We start from the raw sequence: 19552 nt of genomic DNA, 5'->3' as shown, positions 1-19552 counted from the left end.
GTAGCCATGAGAGGATCTGTCACGTGAGTTCTAGTCTAAGGAGAGGTCTCCATTCCCAGGTGGGAAGAAACCTGAAGACTTTATTTCATTATGCAAGAGCAATAAGCTAACAGGTTCCAAGTCCCAGATAGAGTCTAATGCCATGCATTCTTCCAAAGAATGCCAACCCCAACTGCCAACCCAAAGAAGAAAACTCAAGGCAACTTGGCAGAAGCAGCTCTGGCAGCTCGTACCAGGGCTAGGCTGTGAACTGGAAAGGGTTCACGGGCTGGGCTCTGAAAAAAAGAAAAGTCTCGGCGTCTAACAAAGATTTTCAGAACCTGGGCTTCCTGCTGGAGCTGCAAGAGGAAAAATGGAACTTGGGTCTTCCTCTCCACCTACCCTCATGCCTCGAAATTTGCTGGACTTCCGAACAGGCCACTCAAAAGATGATTTGGCCTGGATGAAACATGGAATTCATGATTGCATGCAAAGTTCCTTCTCTAACTTTACCCCTTGAGAGGAAACCTATTCTCTGAGAGGACTAGACAAAAATGGCTTCTTCCCCAGTACAGGTCCAACACTCAAATACTTCTGAGGGCCAAACACAGGGTTTAGAGAAGGCCCTGGAAGGACTGTCATCCCTGGAACATCCCCTAACCCATACATCGGGGCAGCGACCACTAAGCTCCAGCCAGTGTTTGGCACATGAGGAATGAGAGTCCAATTTGCCACACCATCTGCATTCTCAAGACAAGCTGGGAATTCTGGCTTTTCAGATGAACCTACCCAAATGGAAAATTTCCCCCATTTAGAAAATACTGCGCTGGGTAAAGAAAAATGTCTGTGAGTTAGATTTGGTCTGTGGGATCCGAGGCTGTTTCGTCACTTTAGGCATAAAGCTGTGCCTTGACAAAAGATCGGTCAACTAGTCAACACGTTTTCTGGATCACACCAGAATAAGCTTTTCCTCACTTTTCCATGAATAAGTGTTCCATCCTGTTTCTCTTCCTCTTGCCCTTTTCCACTTGCATTCTACAAATGCAGAACCTCTGAGTCTTACAATTCAGGTACTGTGCCGTCCTCCTGGCATTAGTGATACCTCTCCCAAAGCCTTCCCAAGGTCCCTACAGTCACCAGCAACAGGGGGCTAACGGTTTCCCAGGTGGCTGAGAGTGGAATTATGCTTCCTCTGTTATTCTCTGAAAGCTCAGCAAGTTCACCAGCAGCCCATTTCCCACCCTTTCGAGGGCCATTCAGAGCAAATCTTACTCTTAATTTGTTTGCCACCCCTTTGGAGTCCTCGCCCACCCACCCACAAACTCAATCAAGGCTTTTTTTTCTTGGCCAGACATGTCTGTTTCTTCCACCAACCTTCATAAAGCATGGCTCTGAGTCTCCCCACATTTCACTCCTTTCAATCCAAAGGCTCTAATTTGCCAGATAATAATATTAGTAACAGCAAAAACTAACAGACATTAATGAATACCAGGCATTGTAGAAACAGCAAACTAAGAGCTCATAATTATTAACTTCATGTGCTCTTCATAGGAACCCTCAAGTAGGTACTATTATTACCACCCATTGTACAGATGAGAGAACGGAAGCACAGGGAGATTCGGGCCTTCGCCTGCCACCGCACAGCTCAGCAATGTAGAGCCAGGATGGAACCCCGCCAGTCTAGCCCTACAGTCCACGCTCTTAGCACTGCCAGCCTCATGAGCACACAGCAAGGAAGGGCCCCAACATACCCAGAGCACAAGCAGGGACTGGCGGGTGCGAGGTCTTCTCAAATGGACGGGAACTACTGGCTCTTTGTTCTCCATGTGGTGCCTCAACTGCAGGTCCATTATCAATTCTTGGCAGCTTCCCACACCGTTGACTCACATGAGCTTACTGTCAATGAGTCCCTTAAATCTCTTTCACACGCATGGATGCTAAGTCACAGCAACCTCATCCTTTTCTCGGACAGTTGGTTTAATGGACTCTGTGCCTGGCCTGGCCCAATTATCATCCCTATGCCCTATTTCTGATGGCCCATAAAGTTGTCTTGTGGGCCATCTTCTCTGTGCCCTTGCCCTTGAAGGAATTAGAGAAGGCCAAGAAGGAGTTTAGATTATAGAATCATGGAACTCCAGGGAGCAAAACAAGAGAACATCCAGTCCTCTGCCTCATTTTACAGATGAGGAAAGCAAGACCCAAGGGCAAACGAATTCCAAGGACCCGCGGCCAGTGAGTGGTGCAGCTGAAATTAGAATCTGGGCGCCTGCCCTTCCACCCAGGGCTCCTCCGACTGCTCCAGACGGTCTCTAATCAATGTTTCCGGGCCGAAACAGAAGTATGACATGGAGAATGTGCTCTCTCTGCCAATGGACAAGAAACCTCAATGGGTTTAAGATGATAGCAGAAAGCTTGCTCAACCAAACAGACCACAAGGCTGACGGACGAGACAGGAGAAAGAGGCAGCCCACAGTTTCCCTGAGCTCCAAATGTAGTGTTCAAACCTGTACTCATTTGCTTCCCAGACACTGATGTGCTTGTAATGGAGGCCACACAGGGTTCAGTTACAGTGAGCACACAAGCAGCACTATTCTTGAATGGTCCTTAAGTGTCCTGCACCATAATCCTTGGAGTCTTAAAAGCCAATGATTTGTTTCTGATATTTTTCTTTGCATTTGGTTTCTTTTCCCTGTTCCCTTCCCCCAGCCCCAAGCTTGCACTTCAATTTGGGGAAAAGGCTATGTGATATGACTGCACTTTTAACTTGTGCTAGGAACTGAGCCAGAGAGGAAACCATGCACAAGTGACCGTGGATGGCCGAGTGTCTGCCTTGGAGGGGCTTACACCACCACCAGCACACAGACCTCCACCCAAGGAAAAGCAATCTGTTTCCTGCTTCTGGTCAGTATAGCCTCCAAGGGATCCTGGCAAGGTCTTTTCTACCAGAGCTTTCCCCCAAAGGGAATAAATTGGGGGAGAGACAGAGATACTTTGGAATACTTTTCTGGTTGGAACCAGAACCAAGAGCTGTGATCACATTAGATTTTCTAGCAAATTCAATAGAACGGATTCCAATTTCGTTATTTCAAAATGTATACCAATTTCACTCAAGGTAGGTTTAAATTTATCTGGTTTATCTCTACATTATCTGGGAAGAAAAGTCTGCACAAAAAAAACAAAACAAAACAAACAGGACAAGATTTAACCTACCTACAAAAATGTGTTCGTTTCAAGGATTCCAATACATTCTTTAATTACAAAGGTCTCAGGAGGTTCATTAAAACAATATACTAAGAGCAGCTAATTCCTACTGCAAAATAAGATGGCATTTTTCCAAACTACTCCCATTTCCAATTTTGCATTAATTTAAATAAGCCCAAGTCAACCAAATTAGTGAGCTAGATAATTACATAGTTTTTAGAATGGGATTCTATCTCAGACTCAGAAGTCAACTAGTCTAGAGACTGTCAACGTTTTTTGTTGTTTAAAGCAGTTAAACACTTTTCCCAGTGAAGTCCTACTGGGAATCCAAACCTATGCCACAGATAAATCAGAGCTGCTGTCGTAGGTGGGGCCACTGTGGGGCTGCCCCTTGACTTCCCATAGTAGCGAGTCCCCGGGGCTCTAAAGAACACAGGTGAAAAATTATTGTTCTCATCCAGGGGTTAGCAAACTTTCTCTGTAAAGGAAGAGACAGCAAACATTTTAGACTTTGTGGGAACATACAAGGTCTCTCCCATATTCGTTTGCTTTTGGTTTTTCTTTTTATCATTTTCAAAACATAAAAACCATTTTTAGCTTGCAGGCTATAGGCCGGATTTACCCCACAGGTCACTGTTTGCTAACTTGGATTAATTTTTAATAGCCTTACCGAGGTATAATGGACATATAATCAACTGCATGTAACTCAAGCATACAACGTGATACGTGCTGGCATATAGATATGCCGTGAGCCCATCATACCACCATCAACCACAGTGGACGTGCCCACCCCCTCTTTCTCGCCCCTCCCCAGGCAACCACCCACCTGCTTCCTGTCGCTATGGATTAATCTCCATTTTCCAGAGTTTTATAGACACAGAATCATATAGTACAGATTCTTTTTTATGACCTGTTCTTGAACTCAGCACGATTTTGAGGTCTGCCGTGTTGTATGTATCAGTCATTCATTCCTTTTTCCTAATACCTTCATATGAGTGCAGAAATGGGAGGCTGGAGGTGCCTGCCCCCAAATCACAGAGATGCCAGCAAAGCTTGCCCCAAGACGGGCCCCCAGCCTCCCTGTGCGGCATTCTCTTTCCAGGCCGTTTCACTGCTAATTTCACCAGGGGTTTTGAAAACCTCCTGACACCTCGGTGTGCGCTGCATAATTGGCACAGGTGTGGCACCAAGTCTTTTCCTTAAATCCCTGCTTCCTGTGGTCCTGGGACCAGTGAACACAGGGCAGCACCCAAAGCAAAACACAATCCAAGGCATATCTCAGGAGTCCCATATAAATCAGCTAAATTTAATGAAATCAAGAGGAGAGGGATTTATTCATCCAGTAGTTACTGACCGCCTACTATGTGCCAGGCTCTGTGTTGGGTAAAGCAAAAATCAGAGTTCTGCCCTCAAAAGAGTTTAGAGCCTAACAATTAAAGAGAGGCTGGCAGAAAAAGAAATACATGATCACAAAATGATTAAAATCCTTAAAAGGAAGAGGACGCTGTGATAGAGACGGAGAGGGGTGAGACTTGGTTGGGGGTGCACGTGTGGGACAGGGTGGGCCTCGGAGGCTACTGCTGGGGCAAGCCAGGGCCGGCAGCAGCCCTTAGAGAGGCCCAGCCCCTGGGGGGAGAGAGCGGTGTGTGGGACTCCGCGCAGCCAGAGCCCGGGGAGCTGACGGTGAGAAGTGCGTGCACCGCGGATGCAGCTTGCGTGTAGACAGCCTCACTAAATCATCTGATGGAGACTGGATTTCACCGCCAAAGTAAGGTGCGCCAAGTTCAAAATGAAGCCACTGGAGGGGTTTGATAAAAGGAGTAATACAGTCCAATTTACATTTTTAAAAAGACCACTCTGGCTGCTGCTGCTGCTGGGGTGCAGAGAACAGAGTACGAAGGCTAGGAAGTCAGGGACAGAGAAGAGGGGAAGGTTGCACAACATTTCTAGAAGGCCTAGTGTCCGATTTCTTAGGCCTGTGGTTATGGGACTAGGTGTCATTTTAGGGGATGCTTTAGAACCACGCAGTCTTTGAAGTCTAGATAAAAAGAAGCTTTCCAAATTCAGTCGAGACTAGATGATTTTGGTTGCTGCCAAGCAGGTTAGGGCCTCCGGAGGCAAGCCAGGCCCTCGGGGTCCAGAGCTAGCAATAGCTCCAATAGGCCTATTACTTGCTCTCTGCAGAACTCGCTGCAAGGCTGTTGCTGACCTCCCCATTTGTGTGGTGAGCAGCCAGGAGCAATGTCCTACCTGTGATGCCAGTATTTGCCCAGGACTCCTGCTGCACATGGAAGTCACTCATGTAGACCTTGCTCCTGGCTTCTGAATCCTGCTCTCAACATGGAACCACCACCCTCCAGGCTAGGGGCCGAGGGCAGTGCCTCAAGTGAGTGGCAGCAGGGAGACAAGTGCCCCAGACGGAAGGTCAGAACTCTGATCCTGGCTCTGGACCTGTCAGGTCGCACGCTGCAGCACCTCGGCCAAGGCCCTCTGCCTTCTCTGAATCAGCTCCTCCTCTGTAAACCAAGATGGTGAAGGAGGGTTGCCGCAGCCATGCCGCCTCAGAAGGAATCGGCCAGCACCTCCCTAAATGATGGCTGCGAAAGGCTCAGAGAATTGTTAACACTCATATGAGGCCCTCTTTTATCACCAAGCCATTAGTCATCCAATGAACGGGAGACTTTGTTGAATGCCTATTAAGAAATGACACGCTCAACGCCTGGGGCTTCGTTATGAAGTAACAGGGGTTTTGGTAAAGTCACACTTTATATTCCCATGCACCGCTTATCCATCAGCCTCAATCATACAGAACATAATCAAGAACCCTGACACGAGCTAAAAAGACCTCTGATGAGATCCATGCTTGGGACTGCTGGCCAAATGGGTCCTCCCAAGAGAGACTTGGTTTACTTGGGACATGGTGTTGTTTAGGGGTTGGCAAATTTTTTTCTGTCAAGTGTCAGACAGTAAGTGTTTCAGGCTTTGCTGTTCACAGAGTCTCTGTCACAGCTATATCATGCTGCCATTTTGGTGGAAAAGCAGCCCCAGGCGACAAACAGGTGTAGCTGTTCTCCAACAAAACTTCATTTACAGAAACAGGTGGTGGGCCAGATTTGGCTAGAGAGCCAGAGTTTGCCAAACACTAACACAGTTCAAAACTGGAATCTGAGTATCTTTGGGTAGGCGTCTATTTGCCCATTCCTCACGCTCTATCCCCCATCTCCGCTCCCATCAATCCTCTCTGTGCCTATCTGGCCCCAGGAATGATATTCATAATAGCAGCAAACATTTCTTTAGGTATACTGTGTGCCAGGCCCTGTTCTAAGCACCTTGCATGTACTAACTCAATCACTAGGGAAACCCAATGGTCATCATCCCCATGAGAAAAGAGGCCAACAGAACTTGCTGGTGCTTAGGAAGCTGACGGCAGAGGCAGGACTTGCACAGGGCCATATGGCTCGAGTGTGTGTCCTCGACCACTCTGCCATACTGCTCAGCAGGCACAGACAGTATGAAGCAGGACAGCAAGTGATGAGGAAGAGACCACACCTGTCAGCTCCCAGAGTCCACCATTTACCACAGCTTTGCCCCATTCTAAGAGGCCAGGCACAGAGACTGGAACGGCAAGGCCTGCAAATGTGCTTAGTGGAAAGTGAGACTGGGCGGGGGTCACTAGAATCAGGCACAACAGTAGTGAAAACAAGATAGCTGGCAGCCTGACAAGTGTAGCAGGAAACCAAAAGTAAAGGGGGAAAAACGAATGATGCGTTCACTGGTTGGCCAGTGAGGCAGTGCCAAGCACCTCACGCCATCCCAAACCCACCAAGGCCGCGCCACCTGAACCGCACTTTCGTCAACAGCACATCGCCAACAGCACAAGGGCACCACCTGGGTGCCTGTGCGAAATGCAGTCTCCGCCGCAGCCCAGAAGGTCTGCATCACAGTCAGCATTTTCACAACATGCTGGGTGATTCACATGCAACAGTAAGTCTGAGAAGCCCTGCTCTATGTGGTCGCTGTCACTGCTCCCATTTCACAGGCCAGGAGCCTGAGGCTCAACGCAGGTAAGTATCTCACACGCTGGTGAACGGGCAGGTACAAGTGTGAACCCCAGTGCGTCGTTCAGAGGCTACGCTTATGCCCCAGTGGTGCTCAAAGCAAGACCTTTAAGACCTTTACTTTCACAGCAATCACACATCAGTAAGAAGTGGGGACTTCACAGCGGGATCGCAAATACGTAAAAGGCTGGCCTGCATCATCAATACGAAATTCCGTTACACTCCGGATACTATTTTTAAGAAAGTATGGAAATAAATACAGTTAAACCAGACTTCAATTAATTTTAATTTCCACAATTTTTAAATGTCTTATTTTACAAAATTGACTAATTTTTCATTCCCTTATGACTTTAGTAACAGTATGTGAAGGGGGCTTTGAATTCAGCCACACTGGATAGACTTTTCTTGGAGGCATGTGTTAGTGGATGCTAATGATCAGACTGCCCCGAAGGCAGGTATCCAGAACCCAGCCCCACAGGTTGCTGGGCTAAGACAGACCTCTGTACTTGGGATTAGGCTGTAAGCACTCTCATTTGATGGTAAGGGTCTCAGACGATGATGCTTCCTAAGTTGGTGTCTTTAGATTCTGGCAGCAAGGTCCCCTCCCACCTCTCCACTTCATACCAAAACAGCAAGATAAGACCACAGGGTACCTCTGTCATGAACTGGGGGCGGAACTGGTGGGAGCTAAAGAGGTAGCCCATTCCTTCTTGGCCTCTACATTCAACAAATGTTTCTTGATAGGCATCTGCAACGTAGGGAAGACATGTATCCTTGATAGGACCACAAGGAACAGAAACCACTCAGGATACTGCAAGGGAAGAGAGCATGATAAAAGGATGTATGATCTATAAAAAAGAAAGCTTTGGGGAAGTCTGGCCGCTACTTTCTCTCCACATTGCATGGGTTGCTTCTGTCTGTCCTTCCCACCTGGCTCGTCCAGAGTACCCCACCTCTCTCAGGGGGCGCCTCTCCTCCCTGTGGTTCTGCTCCATCATCCTCTCAACAGCAGCCTCCCCCTTTCCAAATTGGTCTTGCTTCCTCATCCCTGCACTCCTGGGAAGCTTCTGCCTCAGCCTCATCACAAGTCTGGACACGTCCTTTTGATTTCTGTCCCCATAGCTCACTGTCCCTCTGTTTTCCAATGCCAAGTGAAGAATCTCATGGATCCCGCATGGCTTTCTGAGCCAGAATCATGGCTGCTGACCACCAATGAGCTGGACTGTCCTGAGTCAGAGGACAGCCCTCTGAACCAATCAGCCAAGGGTGGAAGGGGCATGGGGTGGCATCCCCCACTCAAGTGCCCCAACAGCTGGGGAGAGTCCCTCAGAAGAGGGGACGACATAGGATAGGATTGATGACACAGCAAGTACCTTCAGAATTTCAGAGAGTCCTAGAATCTGAGGGAGAAGGAGGAGCTTCCCCAGATGGTCAGCTCCAATCTGGTGCCTGCCCACACGCCCCCACTAAGTACCTCAATCCCCCCGGGATGCATAGTGTCACCCCCCTTTCCAAAGAGGTCAGAGGCACAAGAGACTGGGTGGGGAGACAATGGGGCAAGGTATAGGAAAAACATTATATACAACTTCCCTGAAGTCGGTGATGAATGCCACTCGGGTAATGTGGGCGCAGGGGCATCACGCTTACAGCACCCCCATCTTCTGTGTGTGTTCACCAGACACTGCGGGCATGGGGAGGCTTTGCTACAAGTAACAATTCTCACATCCTATATTGTGTTGAGAAGTTTGACATGTCCTAAATCTGTGTAAAAACTCCACAGAATTTTTCACCTTTTGGGGCCTTTCTCATCAAACAGTACTGGGCAATGATAATGTAGAAAACTGAAATAACACTCCAGATTTGGGGTGTTCGAACAAAGACTAACGTAGACACACTGCCATTCAGCCATTTTAAATACATGGACGACGCACAGTAAGAGGAAGCTTGGGTCGGCTGTGGAGCTGGAGAGGGACTTCCAAATCATGCCACAAATCACTTGGGCCAGCACGACTAACGCTTCTGGGATTCTGACTGGCATCAAAAAAATCAATCTTTTAGTGATGGGTGGTATTACTTTATCAAAAAAAAAAAAAAAAAAAAAAAAGGTGACCAAGAGACCTCGGTTTCTTCTCAGAACCAATTTATTATTTTGTTTTTCTAGGGAAACTGAAAAACTGCCAGAGGCACCTAAAAGGAAGCTGCACTCGGGTCCAAATCAGAAGTGATATAATTGCAAGGTCAAGTCCATATAGACAAGCAAACTATTTTCTTTGAGCAAGTGTGGAGGAGAAAAGGGAGTGAGGCTTTTTTTTTTTCTTTTTAAAGAGCCCATGTCTTCCTAAAACCGGTGCCATGATTCATTTGCTTCACGACTGAGCTGAGAAAGAGAACACCCAACGTGTCCTTTTGAACCTGTTTGGCTGAAAATCAGCTCAAAGACGCTCCGTTAACACAGGGCAGGTTTTGATGCAAAGGAAGCAAAGGTGTGTAAATTCATGGGAACATCCTAAATAACTACTTATAGTCTTGACTGATTCTATTTTCCTCGAGAGAAGAAAATGTGAAATAATAATATATGTAGGAAATAAATCTTTATTTACCGCTGAGGTCTCTCAACCTTGGCACTATTGCTATTTTGTACCAGGTAATCCTCTGTTGTGGGGCAGTCCTGTCAGCAGCATCCCTGACCTCTAGCCACAAGAAGCCAAAGGCACCTCCCTCCATCGTGACAACCAAAATTGTCTCCAGGCATCGCCAAGTGCCCCCTGGAGGTGAAACTGTCCTATGCTGAAAATCACTGTACTAAACTAAGAGAGAATTCTAGCTGTTTATAGCAAAGACAGTTACCTGGAATTAAATCAGCTTCCCTGGAAATAGGCCGATTTCATTGTCCCTTCGGCATCCTTAAGCATTGTAGAAGTAAAGAGAGGGCAGCATGGCTTTTCCTCTTCTGAACGTGGGGTCAGAAAACCAACAGCAGGGAGCTCCTTACCCTGTACCTCACTTGTGCTCACTCAGTGCTTGGATTTCTAACTTCCTCAATAAAGGAGACATAACAACATGAGACCCCCAGTACCTGATCATTCTGGAAAGTGATAACTTTTATGTTTCGGAAGAGGCATGTTTTGAGGTCCTGGAGACTGTTGTGCCCTGTGTAAACACGTCCTCAATCAAAATGATGGCACTGGCATACAAAGGCAGACTTCCCATATAAAAAGGTTTGGAGGTCAGGGCAACAGGTCACACTCCAGTCCGGACCCTCTCCTACAGCACCTCCCCCAGATGGACTCTGGAAATCATCCTGGAGGCCCCAAGGTCCAATGCTTTTAGGAAACCTGTCTCAGGCTGTGGCCAAGAATGTTGTGTGGTCCAAGGTCTCCCAGAGCAAAGTGCCTGCAGTCAGCCCTGGTGGGCAGGCGTTTTCATTTCGAGGGTAGTTCAGCCCTGACCAGTGGGGGGCTGCTGACCGCAGCTAAGAGGATGTGAAGGCCATTGCGCTCCCCGGGGCCGCACCTAGAGAGTGCTGCCCTACCCTTACACTATAAAGGGCTCTCTGTGCAATGCCCTGCTCCAGAAAGATATCCGCCCCCGTGGGGCCCTAGCTTTCAGAAGCAAGTACAGGACGAGAAGAAGCCGTAACGTACCACTCCCAGCAAAGAGTGAAGGGCTTTGCTGCATAGCCACTGTGCGAACAAGCAGGTACAGCCTTTATTAGATACCCAAATGCTGAACGACCAAATCCCAGCACATCTTGTTTACTTCTAAGCAGATCCCATTAAGCCCTGGGCACTTGCCTTGATTACTCCCTGGATCAAAGTTAAATTAAATTACCCAACAAGCTTCGTTTCAGAGAGAGCGACGCATACACAGACTGACTCACCTTCCAGAAGCTATCCACTTTGCCATACACAAGGGACTGGTTCTGCCTTTTGATTTCGTTAATGTGGTGGATGTCGCTGGAGTTTAGGTGCTGCTCGACCACAAATCCCAGAAAGCTGTTGTCTGGGGTATGAGCTGATGTGGAAAGGAAAGGACAGGGTAGTTAGGATTTCATTGGCAAGAAGAAACAATGATTATGAGTTTGATATAAGCCAACGTGCGCATAATTAAATGTTTTCATTTTACCCCATTCTTTCTTACCTGGGGAGGGGGAGGCAGGGGACTTTCCATGAGAATTGTCTCCAGGATGCATTAACCTGAACTAAATGCTGAACAACATCCTGCCCTCCTCCACCCCTCCCCCACCCAGTAAAATGCATCTGTCCAAAAAAGCATTCTGCTGTGTGTTCTCCGTCTGCCCTCCTATTTGCTCAGCACGAGGCCACTGTCTCCTGACAGCGATGCTGCCATCCAGGTTTGACCAATAAATGGCCAGAGCAGGGCTGAATCAAGGGTTTTCATGGGGACAAGGCCGCTGTGGGCAGCCTCATACCATCTGACCCGATGCCAGCCGGAGAAAGCGGGTTTGGGGGGCAAAACCAGTCAGCATCACCCCGACGCCACACCTCCCCTAAGAATTACTCGCTAATGAGAGAGATAATTATGGAGCTACACTGAACAGATGGAGGGAATGAAGACAGAATGAAAGGTGAAACTCACTGGGATGTGAGCCATCCCAAGAAGCCACCCACCCCAAGGAGCAGTGTCTAGTCTATAGAATAGACTACTGGACAAGAGAAAGGCACTTTCCTCTGCATCGCTCATCATGTGAGTTCTAAAACTTCTCCATTTTAATAGTTAGTCAAGGGGCAGGGGAAGCAACCTCATACCCCCCCCCCAACATTTATCTCTTGTGCCTATAGTTTTAAGAGGAATTTCACAAAGAAAACAATAATCAGAAAACAATCCTCTATAGCTGAAACAGAGGATGTGAAGGCCATTACACATTCATTCTGTCCAGAGAAATGTTTTTCAGATGACCCTGCAGAGGCCCCACAGTATTAAATAAAGCAACTGCTCTGCTTGACTCTGCCCTGAATAGAGCAGCTATAAATAACCTAAATGGAGAGATACTTGATATTCAGAAAAATCCACACATGCGGCTTCAACCGTACTCCTTCACAGGTAGGTGGTAAGCACACAGAGCAAGTTGGTTCCTCTGTCTTACTCTGGCTTTTTCAGGATGCAGGAGTTCTTTCCCAGGAGGCCTGCGCGGGAGCCCTTAAAGATGGGCAGGGGTAGGCCTGTGGAAAGGCCTAGGAGCCTAAAGCCCTGGTCCTCGCTCTCCTCTGCCCCGCACGCAGACGGACGAGGGAATACCACCAGCGGAAAGCTGAGAACTGTGGACACGAACGAGCTGCATAAATGCTGTGTTATCACCATCCAGTCTCCCGGGCTTCTGCCTAATGGGGGTGACAGAATGAGGAGATAATAGGGTTGTGACTGGGGAGTTGTGTTCGGTCTGGCCAATCTGTTATTTCATTTCTGCGTTTTTGAACAAGTGCCCAGAGGCAATGGCTGCAGTTGGCTGGAAAGTAAATTAGTGAATAAATTCTACTGCCAACAAGGGGCAATGGTTGCTTTTCTTTTCTTTTTGAGGAGCTGGTGGTGAGGGGCTTTGAAGGAGGATGAGGGAGGGGAAGAGAGCCTCTGCGCATTCAAAATGTCAATAAGGCACCTTAAAACAGCTCTTTGCAAAACTTTGGGTTAACTGTGAAAATTCTGAAATAGAACCTGACACTTTAAACTTTGAGACTGCATTTTTTTTATCTTTGGAAAATGTTATGTGGTGATTAAATCTCCATGCTTTAGATATTGGTTTCTGAAATTCAGTGATCTAGTCCCTCGAAGAGCATTTCTCTAAAAGGGTGAAATTTGACTCTCCTGCTTAAAAGAACGTCACAGGTGGGAAAAATGCAACATACTAAGGTAGAGTCAAAAGTAAAATCGTCAGAGCCCCACAAGAAAAGAACTCCTATGCACATGTATTTTTGTGTCAAAGATTCCTGGAGCTCAGCGCTTGGACAGTGAAGAGGAAGAGGGAGCACATGATGTGTCAAACGCCTTGTGAGAAGTCGTGGGCCTCTACTGCTTCAGGACTGTAATTTGGCACTGAATCAATTTTGACACCGTATGAACAATCACAAACACCTGCTCTTCTGAGTTTTCACAGAAACACTTTATGTCCATTCCTCTCTCTGGTCTGGAGGTGTTAGGCGGGGAATGGGCAACCTGCGAGCACCGGTAAGGACCATGGATGACCGAAGGAGAAATACCCAACCGCCACCCTTCACCAGCACCGGTCACACCCTCCGTGTGTCTTCCCAGGGGACGCTGGGCAGGGGTCCAGGAGGGGGTCACTCAGCCGCAAGCTACCCGACAGGTGATTCGGAAGTCACCACGGGCCCTGGTGTGGTTTCCTTCTGAGGAGCTGGCCAGCAACTGGGTACCGGCCTGGTGACACGGTCTCAAAGGGCCCAGGTCTCAACACATGCGCTCTTAAAATCACTTAGAGTAAGTCAAAAGTCACAAAGAGAGGCTGATGCTATCCAAAAGGACCTTTCCATGGAGATCTAATTTCAGCCCAAGCTTTTGTCTTTTCCTCTGCCTGAAGACAGGAACAGAGAGTTTACCTGTATTGGGAGGGTTTCAAAGAGAAGGTATTCACATGTCAAGGTAAACTTTAAAAATTTCATCATAAATGGGACACAGGAAATCCTGCACATTTGGAAATCACTCCGTCCCAGGAGATCAACAAATCTGATAGTTTTAAAATAGCTAATATTTGAGTTCTATGTGCAGAGTTCTGTGCTAAGTGCTTTATAGTGACTATTTGATTTTTATCTTCATGACAACCTTTTAACATGTTTGTACAGATGAGAAAGTTCGGGGCGGGGGTGGGGGCGGGACACTTAAACTAACCTAATCTGCACGCTAGGAAATGGCAACGTTGGGATTCAGAGCCAGACCAGCTGGTCCCAGAGCCCAAGATTCTTAAAGCATCCTCACATACAGCCTCATAGTCCAAACAGTTTATCTTCTGGGCTCCGTGAACTATAGTGGTAAACATGTTTCAGAGGAAGATAATGTTATAAGGTAGACCAAAATACACATGAAAGACCCAGGGGGAAAAATGCATATAAGATCACCTCTGTCTCTTGAGTTACTTATGCTACACATATGGGGGCCAAGCTGATTCGTTTTACGTGTGACACGCGGAAGGGGATCTGCTAAACATTGACGGTGGTCTTAAAACAATTCAGGACAAGCAGGGATTTTTTTTTTTCTGTTTTGGTTTTTTTGGTTAAGAAAAGCATTATTTTAAGTACTTTGGAAGCACCTATTTACAAATGATTACAAATCAGCTTGATGAACTTCCTGAGCAGATTACAGTGATAACTTAAGAACTACTGGGAGTTTGGCTTGAATAATTCATTCAACCACAACCATTTTAGAACACTCCTTCTAAAAAAACCAAGTTAAATGCTAGGTACTGAGAGATTACAGAATCAAGATGAGTTTCTGCCCTTACAGAGTTCACCAAATACTTAATAAATGAGGTGTATGCTATTTCTACCAAGTAGTCATAGCGTCCGCATTCCAAATGTAATTCAAAAACTTTATTCAGTCAAACCGATCCTTCTCTTAGCACCTGAGACTCTGAGGTCTGCCTTTCCACCACTAAGTCCTAAGCACTTGCACCGAAAAGTGCAAATATTCATTTTAATAGGTGGTCTGCTGGCCCTGCTGTGGTGGGGCTCCCCATGTCCGCAGATCACCAAGGGCAGAAACCCAGAGCCAGTCTGGGCTTGTCTCTCAGCCCTCACCCAGTCCTGAGGATGTCAGCTTCCCCAAATCTCTTTAACCCTCTTCCTCCTCTGCACCTTTCTTAGTTCTGGCCTCATTGGTTCTTATCTAGACTTCTGCAGTAGGTCAGTTTTCTTTTGCCCTATTCAAATGATTATTTAGGTTTTCCTGATTATAAAAGAAACACATCCTCTGTGTAAAATTTTTTCAGACAACAGAAAAAGATGTAAGAAAAATAAGATATCAAATATCACCTAGAAATAACCACTATTAGTGGATTTTTAAAAATAAGATTTATTCATTTATTTTTTGGGGGGGAGAGCACGTGTGAGAGTGGGCAGGGGCAGAGAGAAACAGAGAACCCTCAAGCAGACTCCCTGCTGAGCGTGGACCCCCCCCCCCAACATGAGGCTCGATCCCAGGACCTGCAGATCATGACCTGAGCTGAAATCAAGAGTAAGATGCTGAACCAACTGAGCCACTGAGGCAACCCATGGATTTTCTTAATACTCAAATCAAAACTGGATTTTACTATACCTACTCTTTTGTAAACTTTTTTCACTTACAAGTGAGCCACAGGCTTCTTTGGGTGTTAATACCCACAGCTCATCACTGCTTGTTAAACTGGTATAGTATTTCAGTGTACGAACTCTGGGACGCCCCATGGTTCTGGCCTGCCAGCACTGCTTTATGGAACCACACTTCTCCCAGGCCATGCGATTCTGTTTCATTCATGTGGTTGGATTGGTGCCAGTCCTGACCTCTTGTCTGTCCCCGCTTCCCTTGCCTCCAAGGATGGACACATGATACAGAAGACTGTCCCTGACCACGGCTCATTTGAATGATGGGGGTATGATCCAAGTCCTGCCAATCTCAGCTGCTCCAAGACTAGTCAGAGCTACTTTTGAAATCAGGTGTCTCTGCTATAGTCACCAAGCTGGCAGGGTAGAAGTCGAGAGCTGCAGACGTCATTTGTGTGCCCGTGTGAGAAGGATGCCGATCCAGAGAAATGCAAAGCCAAGACAGGCAGAAAATAAAGATATTCTGCAAGCCCGAATCCAGCTCAACCTAAAGCTGGTGTCAACAACTCCCAGGGATGTAACCAAGTCAACAAGACCAAAATCCTGACTAGTCCACCCTATGAGACGTTTAGGATGTTTCCAATTCTTGACTATCGAAATTGACTAGTATTGTAGACCATCATGCTCTCCTCACTTCTGCAGTGGATTTCTGAGTGGTCTCCGTGCCTTCAGCCTTGCCCTTCCTCCTTCCCTGCTCCCTGCTCTGGCACATCCTCTGTGCTGCCTCACAGGGCATCCTTTGCAACAAACATGGAACTGTGTCAGTTTCCAGCTGAAAATCTTCACCTCCTTCAGGATGAAGCACTGGCAGCCTACTTGTCCTTCCGGCTTCATTTCCGGTCACCCTCTGATACCTCTGCTCCATGATGACCTACTCAGAGTTTGTAATGCATGCTTTCCATCTTCTCTCGTGCTAGCATGTCTGGCAGTTCTTCCACCTCCTCCCCATTGAAGGCTCAGCTCCCTTCACCCTCCTGGTTGAGGGATTCCCTAACTTCCCGACACTGAAATAAGTAGCCCTCCTCTTAGATCATGAAGAGACACAGTCCCTTTCATACATTATCATCTCAATGACTGACTGTATGTTCTTTGAGACTGAACTGTGTTTTATGCCGACTCCCAGAGTATTGTAGGAAATTGAGCAAATAGTCTTTGCATGCACGATTGATTAAGTCAATGAGAAATGCTTAATTAATTGGCATGATTAATTCTATAGGTAGCCAGATCTACATTACCAAGCGGCAGAGGCCATGCCTAAACTACTCCCAGCATCAGGCTCTTTGCACAAAAGTTCCAAAACTAAAGCCTGTTCTTCATGGGATTAATCATAAGCCAAAGCAGCTCATGCTTACTAGGTCACAGGTGTTCAATAAATATTTATTTAATTGATAAACTAACATATCTTTTAATCTAGGTCACAAAACTAAAGATGGGATGAAGGGAAACCAATCAGTGACATAGAGTTGTAAAATCCTCACATCACAGGTTTCAAGTACTGTCAATTGACTCAACAGTAGCACATTTATTGAGCATTTACTATGAGCCAGAAAACAACTTGGGAAGACCTGAGGGTACATTAGTGAATAAAGCAAGCATGAATGAAGCTCCCTTCACTGAGCTCGTATTCATCCGGGGAGACCAATAGAAAATAACTCAATGCTACAGATAAAAAAGAAAAACAATTGATTTGGTGACCAATACTGAACTCTAGTTAAGATATGCTGAAATATCTGTGGGTTAAGTGTTCTTTCATGCATCAAAAAAATGTGGACTGATGCCTGGCGAGCAGACAGGTATATGGATTGAGAGGTCACAGAGCGAGTAAGGGAAGCTGTTAACTGTAGAGTCTAGGCTGTGGTTTTCTACTGTACATTTCTTTCACCTTTTGTGTATACTTGTAAACTCTGTTAACAAAGTGGGGAAGAATATTAGCTACCATCATATTCATGACGTTGATCCTGATTCTGATGATGTGACTGGGATGATAGAAAAAGTATTGACAAATACAGTCACATCACACAAGAAGTTATTTGGCTTTAAAAACTACACAGCCAGTGATGTTATACTTCAAATTTTACCCAAACTGAAGTTTTTCAAATGGTGGTGATGATGAGCTGAGAGAGCGAGAAAGACAGAGAGAGAGAGAGAGAGAGAGAGAAGAGGTCAGGATGCAAGCTAGGGAAACTATTATGTACAGCTGTGCTGAAAAGATGAGAGCCCGAACTGTTGACAAAAGGCACATGGGAGTAAATTTCTCAAGTGTCAAAAAGCAATTTAGGAGGGAATGGACTCCTCAGAAGAACATCACTCCTAAAGGCTGAGACTCAGATAAAGGAACTGTAAGGCTGATCCCATCACTCACTGGTCTGCACAGAAGTAAAAGGCAAGAGTCCTACTGATGGAAGTCAAAGGTCAAAAAGGCAGTTGGAATCACAAACAGCTCCTCTGCTTGTCAGGCCCTGAAAATAAAATCTCACGTGGAAGTGATCCTTAGCCGAAGCCAATAGGTTTATCATTGGCATGAAAGGAAAGTAGCCCATTTCTACAAGTCCTGTTTTGTCAGGCAGAATCTTTGGTCTATGAGCCATTATTGCAACCTGATCAAGCAAATAAACCACACCACGAGCCCCAACTTCTGGGAGAAATTCAGAGAGTTAGAACGTCAATGACTACAACCAGTATTATTGGAACTGGTGAAAGCTCAACCATGTGAACACATTCCGTGGGAAGACACAAGAAAGCAACTTGAAGGCCACTGGCCCTAAAGGTTTTGTAATGATTTTTTAAAAAAACTTTTTGGGGGGTCTAGTTGGCACATAATGTTACATTAGCTTTAAGTGTACAACATATGATTCAACAGAGAAGCTTCTATAATTTTAAGTTTGTACAACACGTCTCACTTTCCCTCACATTGTTGTGTGGGCTAAAATAGAACAGGCATCATTGTTCATTTTAACTCAACTGATATTTTCTGAATGCCTACTCTAAGCCACACATTCTTCAAGGTGTTGAGAGTTTCAGCAATAAACCAAACAGACAAAACCCCTATGTCTCAGATTCCAGAGCAGGAAAAAATAAAATAAAAATAAGGGAAGCATAAGTGTTGCCTGGTAATATAGTTAGTGAGGAAAATAAAGCAGGGAAGGGGCACAGGGAATTGGGAGGAAAAAGTTGTACTTAAAAAAGGGGGACTTAGGGTTGGTCTCACTGAAGTAACAATTGAGTTATAACCTGAAGAAAGAGGGGCAGCTGGGTGGCTCAGTTGGTTAAGCTTCTGACTCTTGATTTCAGGTCAGGTCGTGATCTCAGGGTTGTGTGATCGAGCCCCACATGAGGCTCCGTGCTCAGTGGGGAGTCTGCTTGGGATTCTCTCTATCCCTCTCCTTCTGCCCCTACCCCCACACCCAGGTATGGGCATGCTCTCTCTCCCTCTAAAATAAATAAATACATCTTTAAAAAGAAAAAAGATGCTTAAAAAAAAAACCTGAAGAAACAAACGCAGAAGTCTAAGGGAAGAATATTTGGAAGATAGAATAACCAATGCAAAGGTCTTGGGGCAGGAGTGTGCCTGACCCACCTAAGAAATAGCTATGGGACTAGAGAGCAGTGAGCAAGAAGACGTGTAGTAAGAGATGAGGCCAGAGAAGCACTGTTGCCTTGAGGCCACTGGGATGACTGGTCTTTCCCCACAGTGAGATGCCATGGCATTGTGAGCATAGGAGTGTTAGGATCTGACTTATGTTTTAACCAACCCCATTCGGTAGTTGGGGAAAACTGAGTCCTTTTGTTTTTTACCCATTGATTCAACGAATACCTATCACCAGTGATGTTCCCACGTCAGGTATGGGGGACTCAGCACTGACCAGGCTTGTGAGGCTCACAAGGTGGGACTGGGGCTAGAATACCAGTGCAAGAGTCACAGAACAGGAGCGTGTGCCTCAGGGAAGGGAAGGTTTCCAGAGGACAGGACACCTACCTGAAGGATGA

The 19552-nt window shown here is 46.3% G+C and overlaps 1 protein-coding gene across 13 annotated transcripts in view; it reads right to left on the bottom strand.

Moving 5' to 3' along the window:
- The window catches only part of MGAT5 (alpha-1,6-mannosylglycoprotein 6-beta-N-acetylglucosaminyltransferase), a 332386-nt gene that overhangs the window by 83276 nt on the left and 229558 nt on the right, over positions 1-19552 (bottom strand). For all 13 annotated transcript variants that reach the window (XM_045783126.2, XM_087857425.1, XM_045783144.2 and 10 more), the window contains one exon: positions 11119-11252. In XM_045783126.2, coding sequence (XP_045639082.1) covers positions 11119-11252 — 134 coding nt within the window. The remainder of the gene's footprint in view (positions 1-11118; positions 11253-19552) is intronic.

Source organism: Ursus americanus, chromosome 1, assembly GCF_024610735.1.
Source record: "Ursus americanus isolate L20-20 chromosome 1, mUrsAme1.1.p, whole genome shotgun sequence".
NCBI classification, from domain to species: Eukaryota; Metazoa; Chordata; class Mammalia; order Carnivora; family Ursidae; genus Ursus; species Ursus americanus.
Note: the sequence above shows the minus strand (reverse complement) of the source record. Positions and strands in the feature narration are given on the sequence as shown.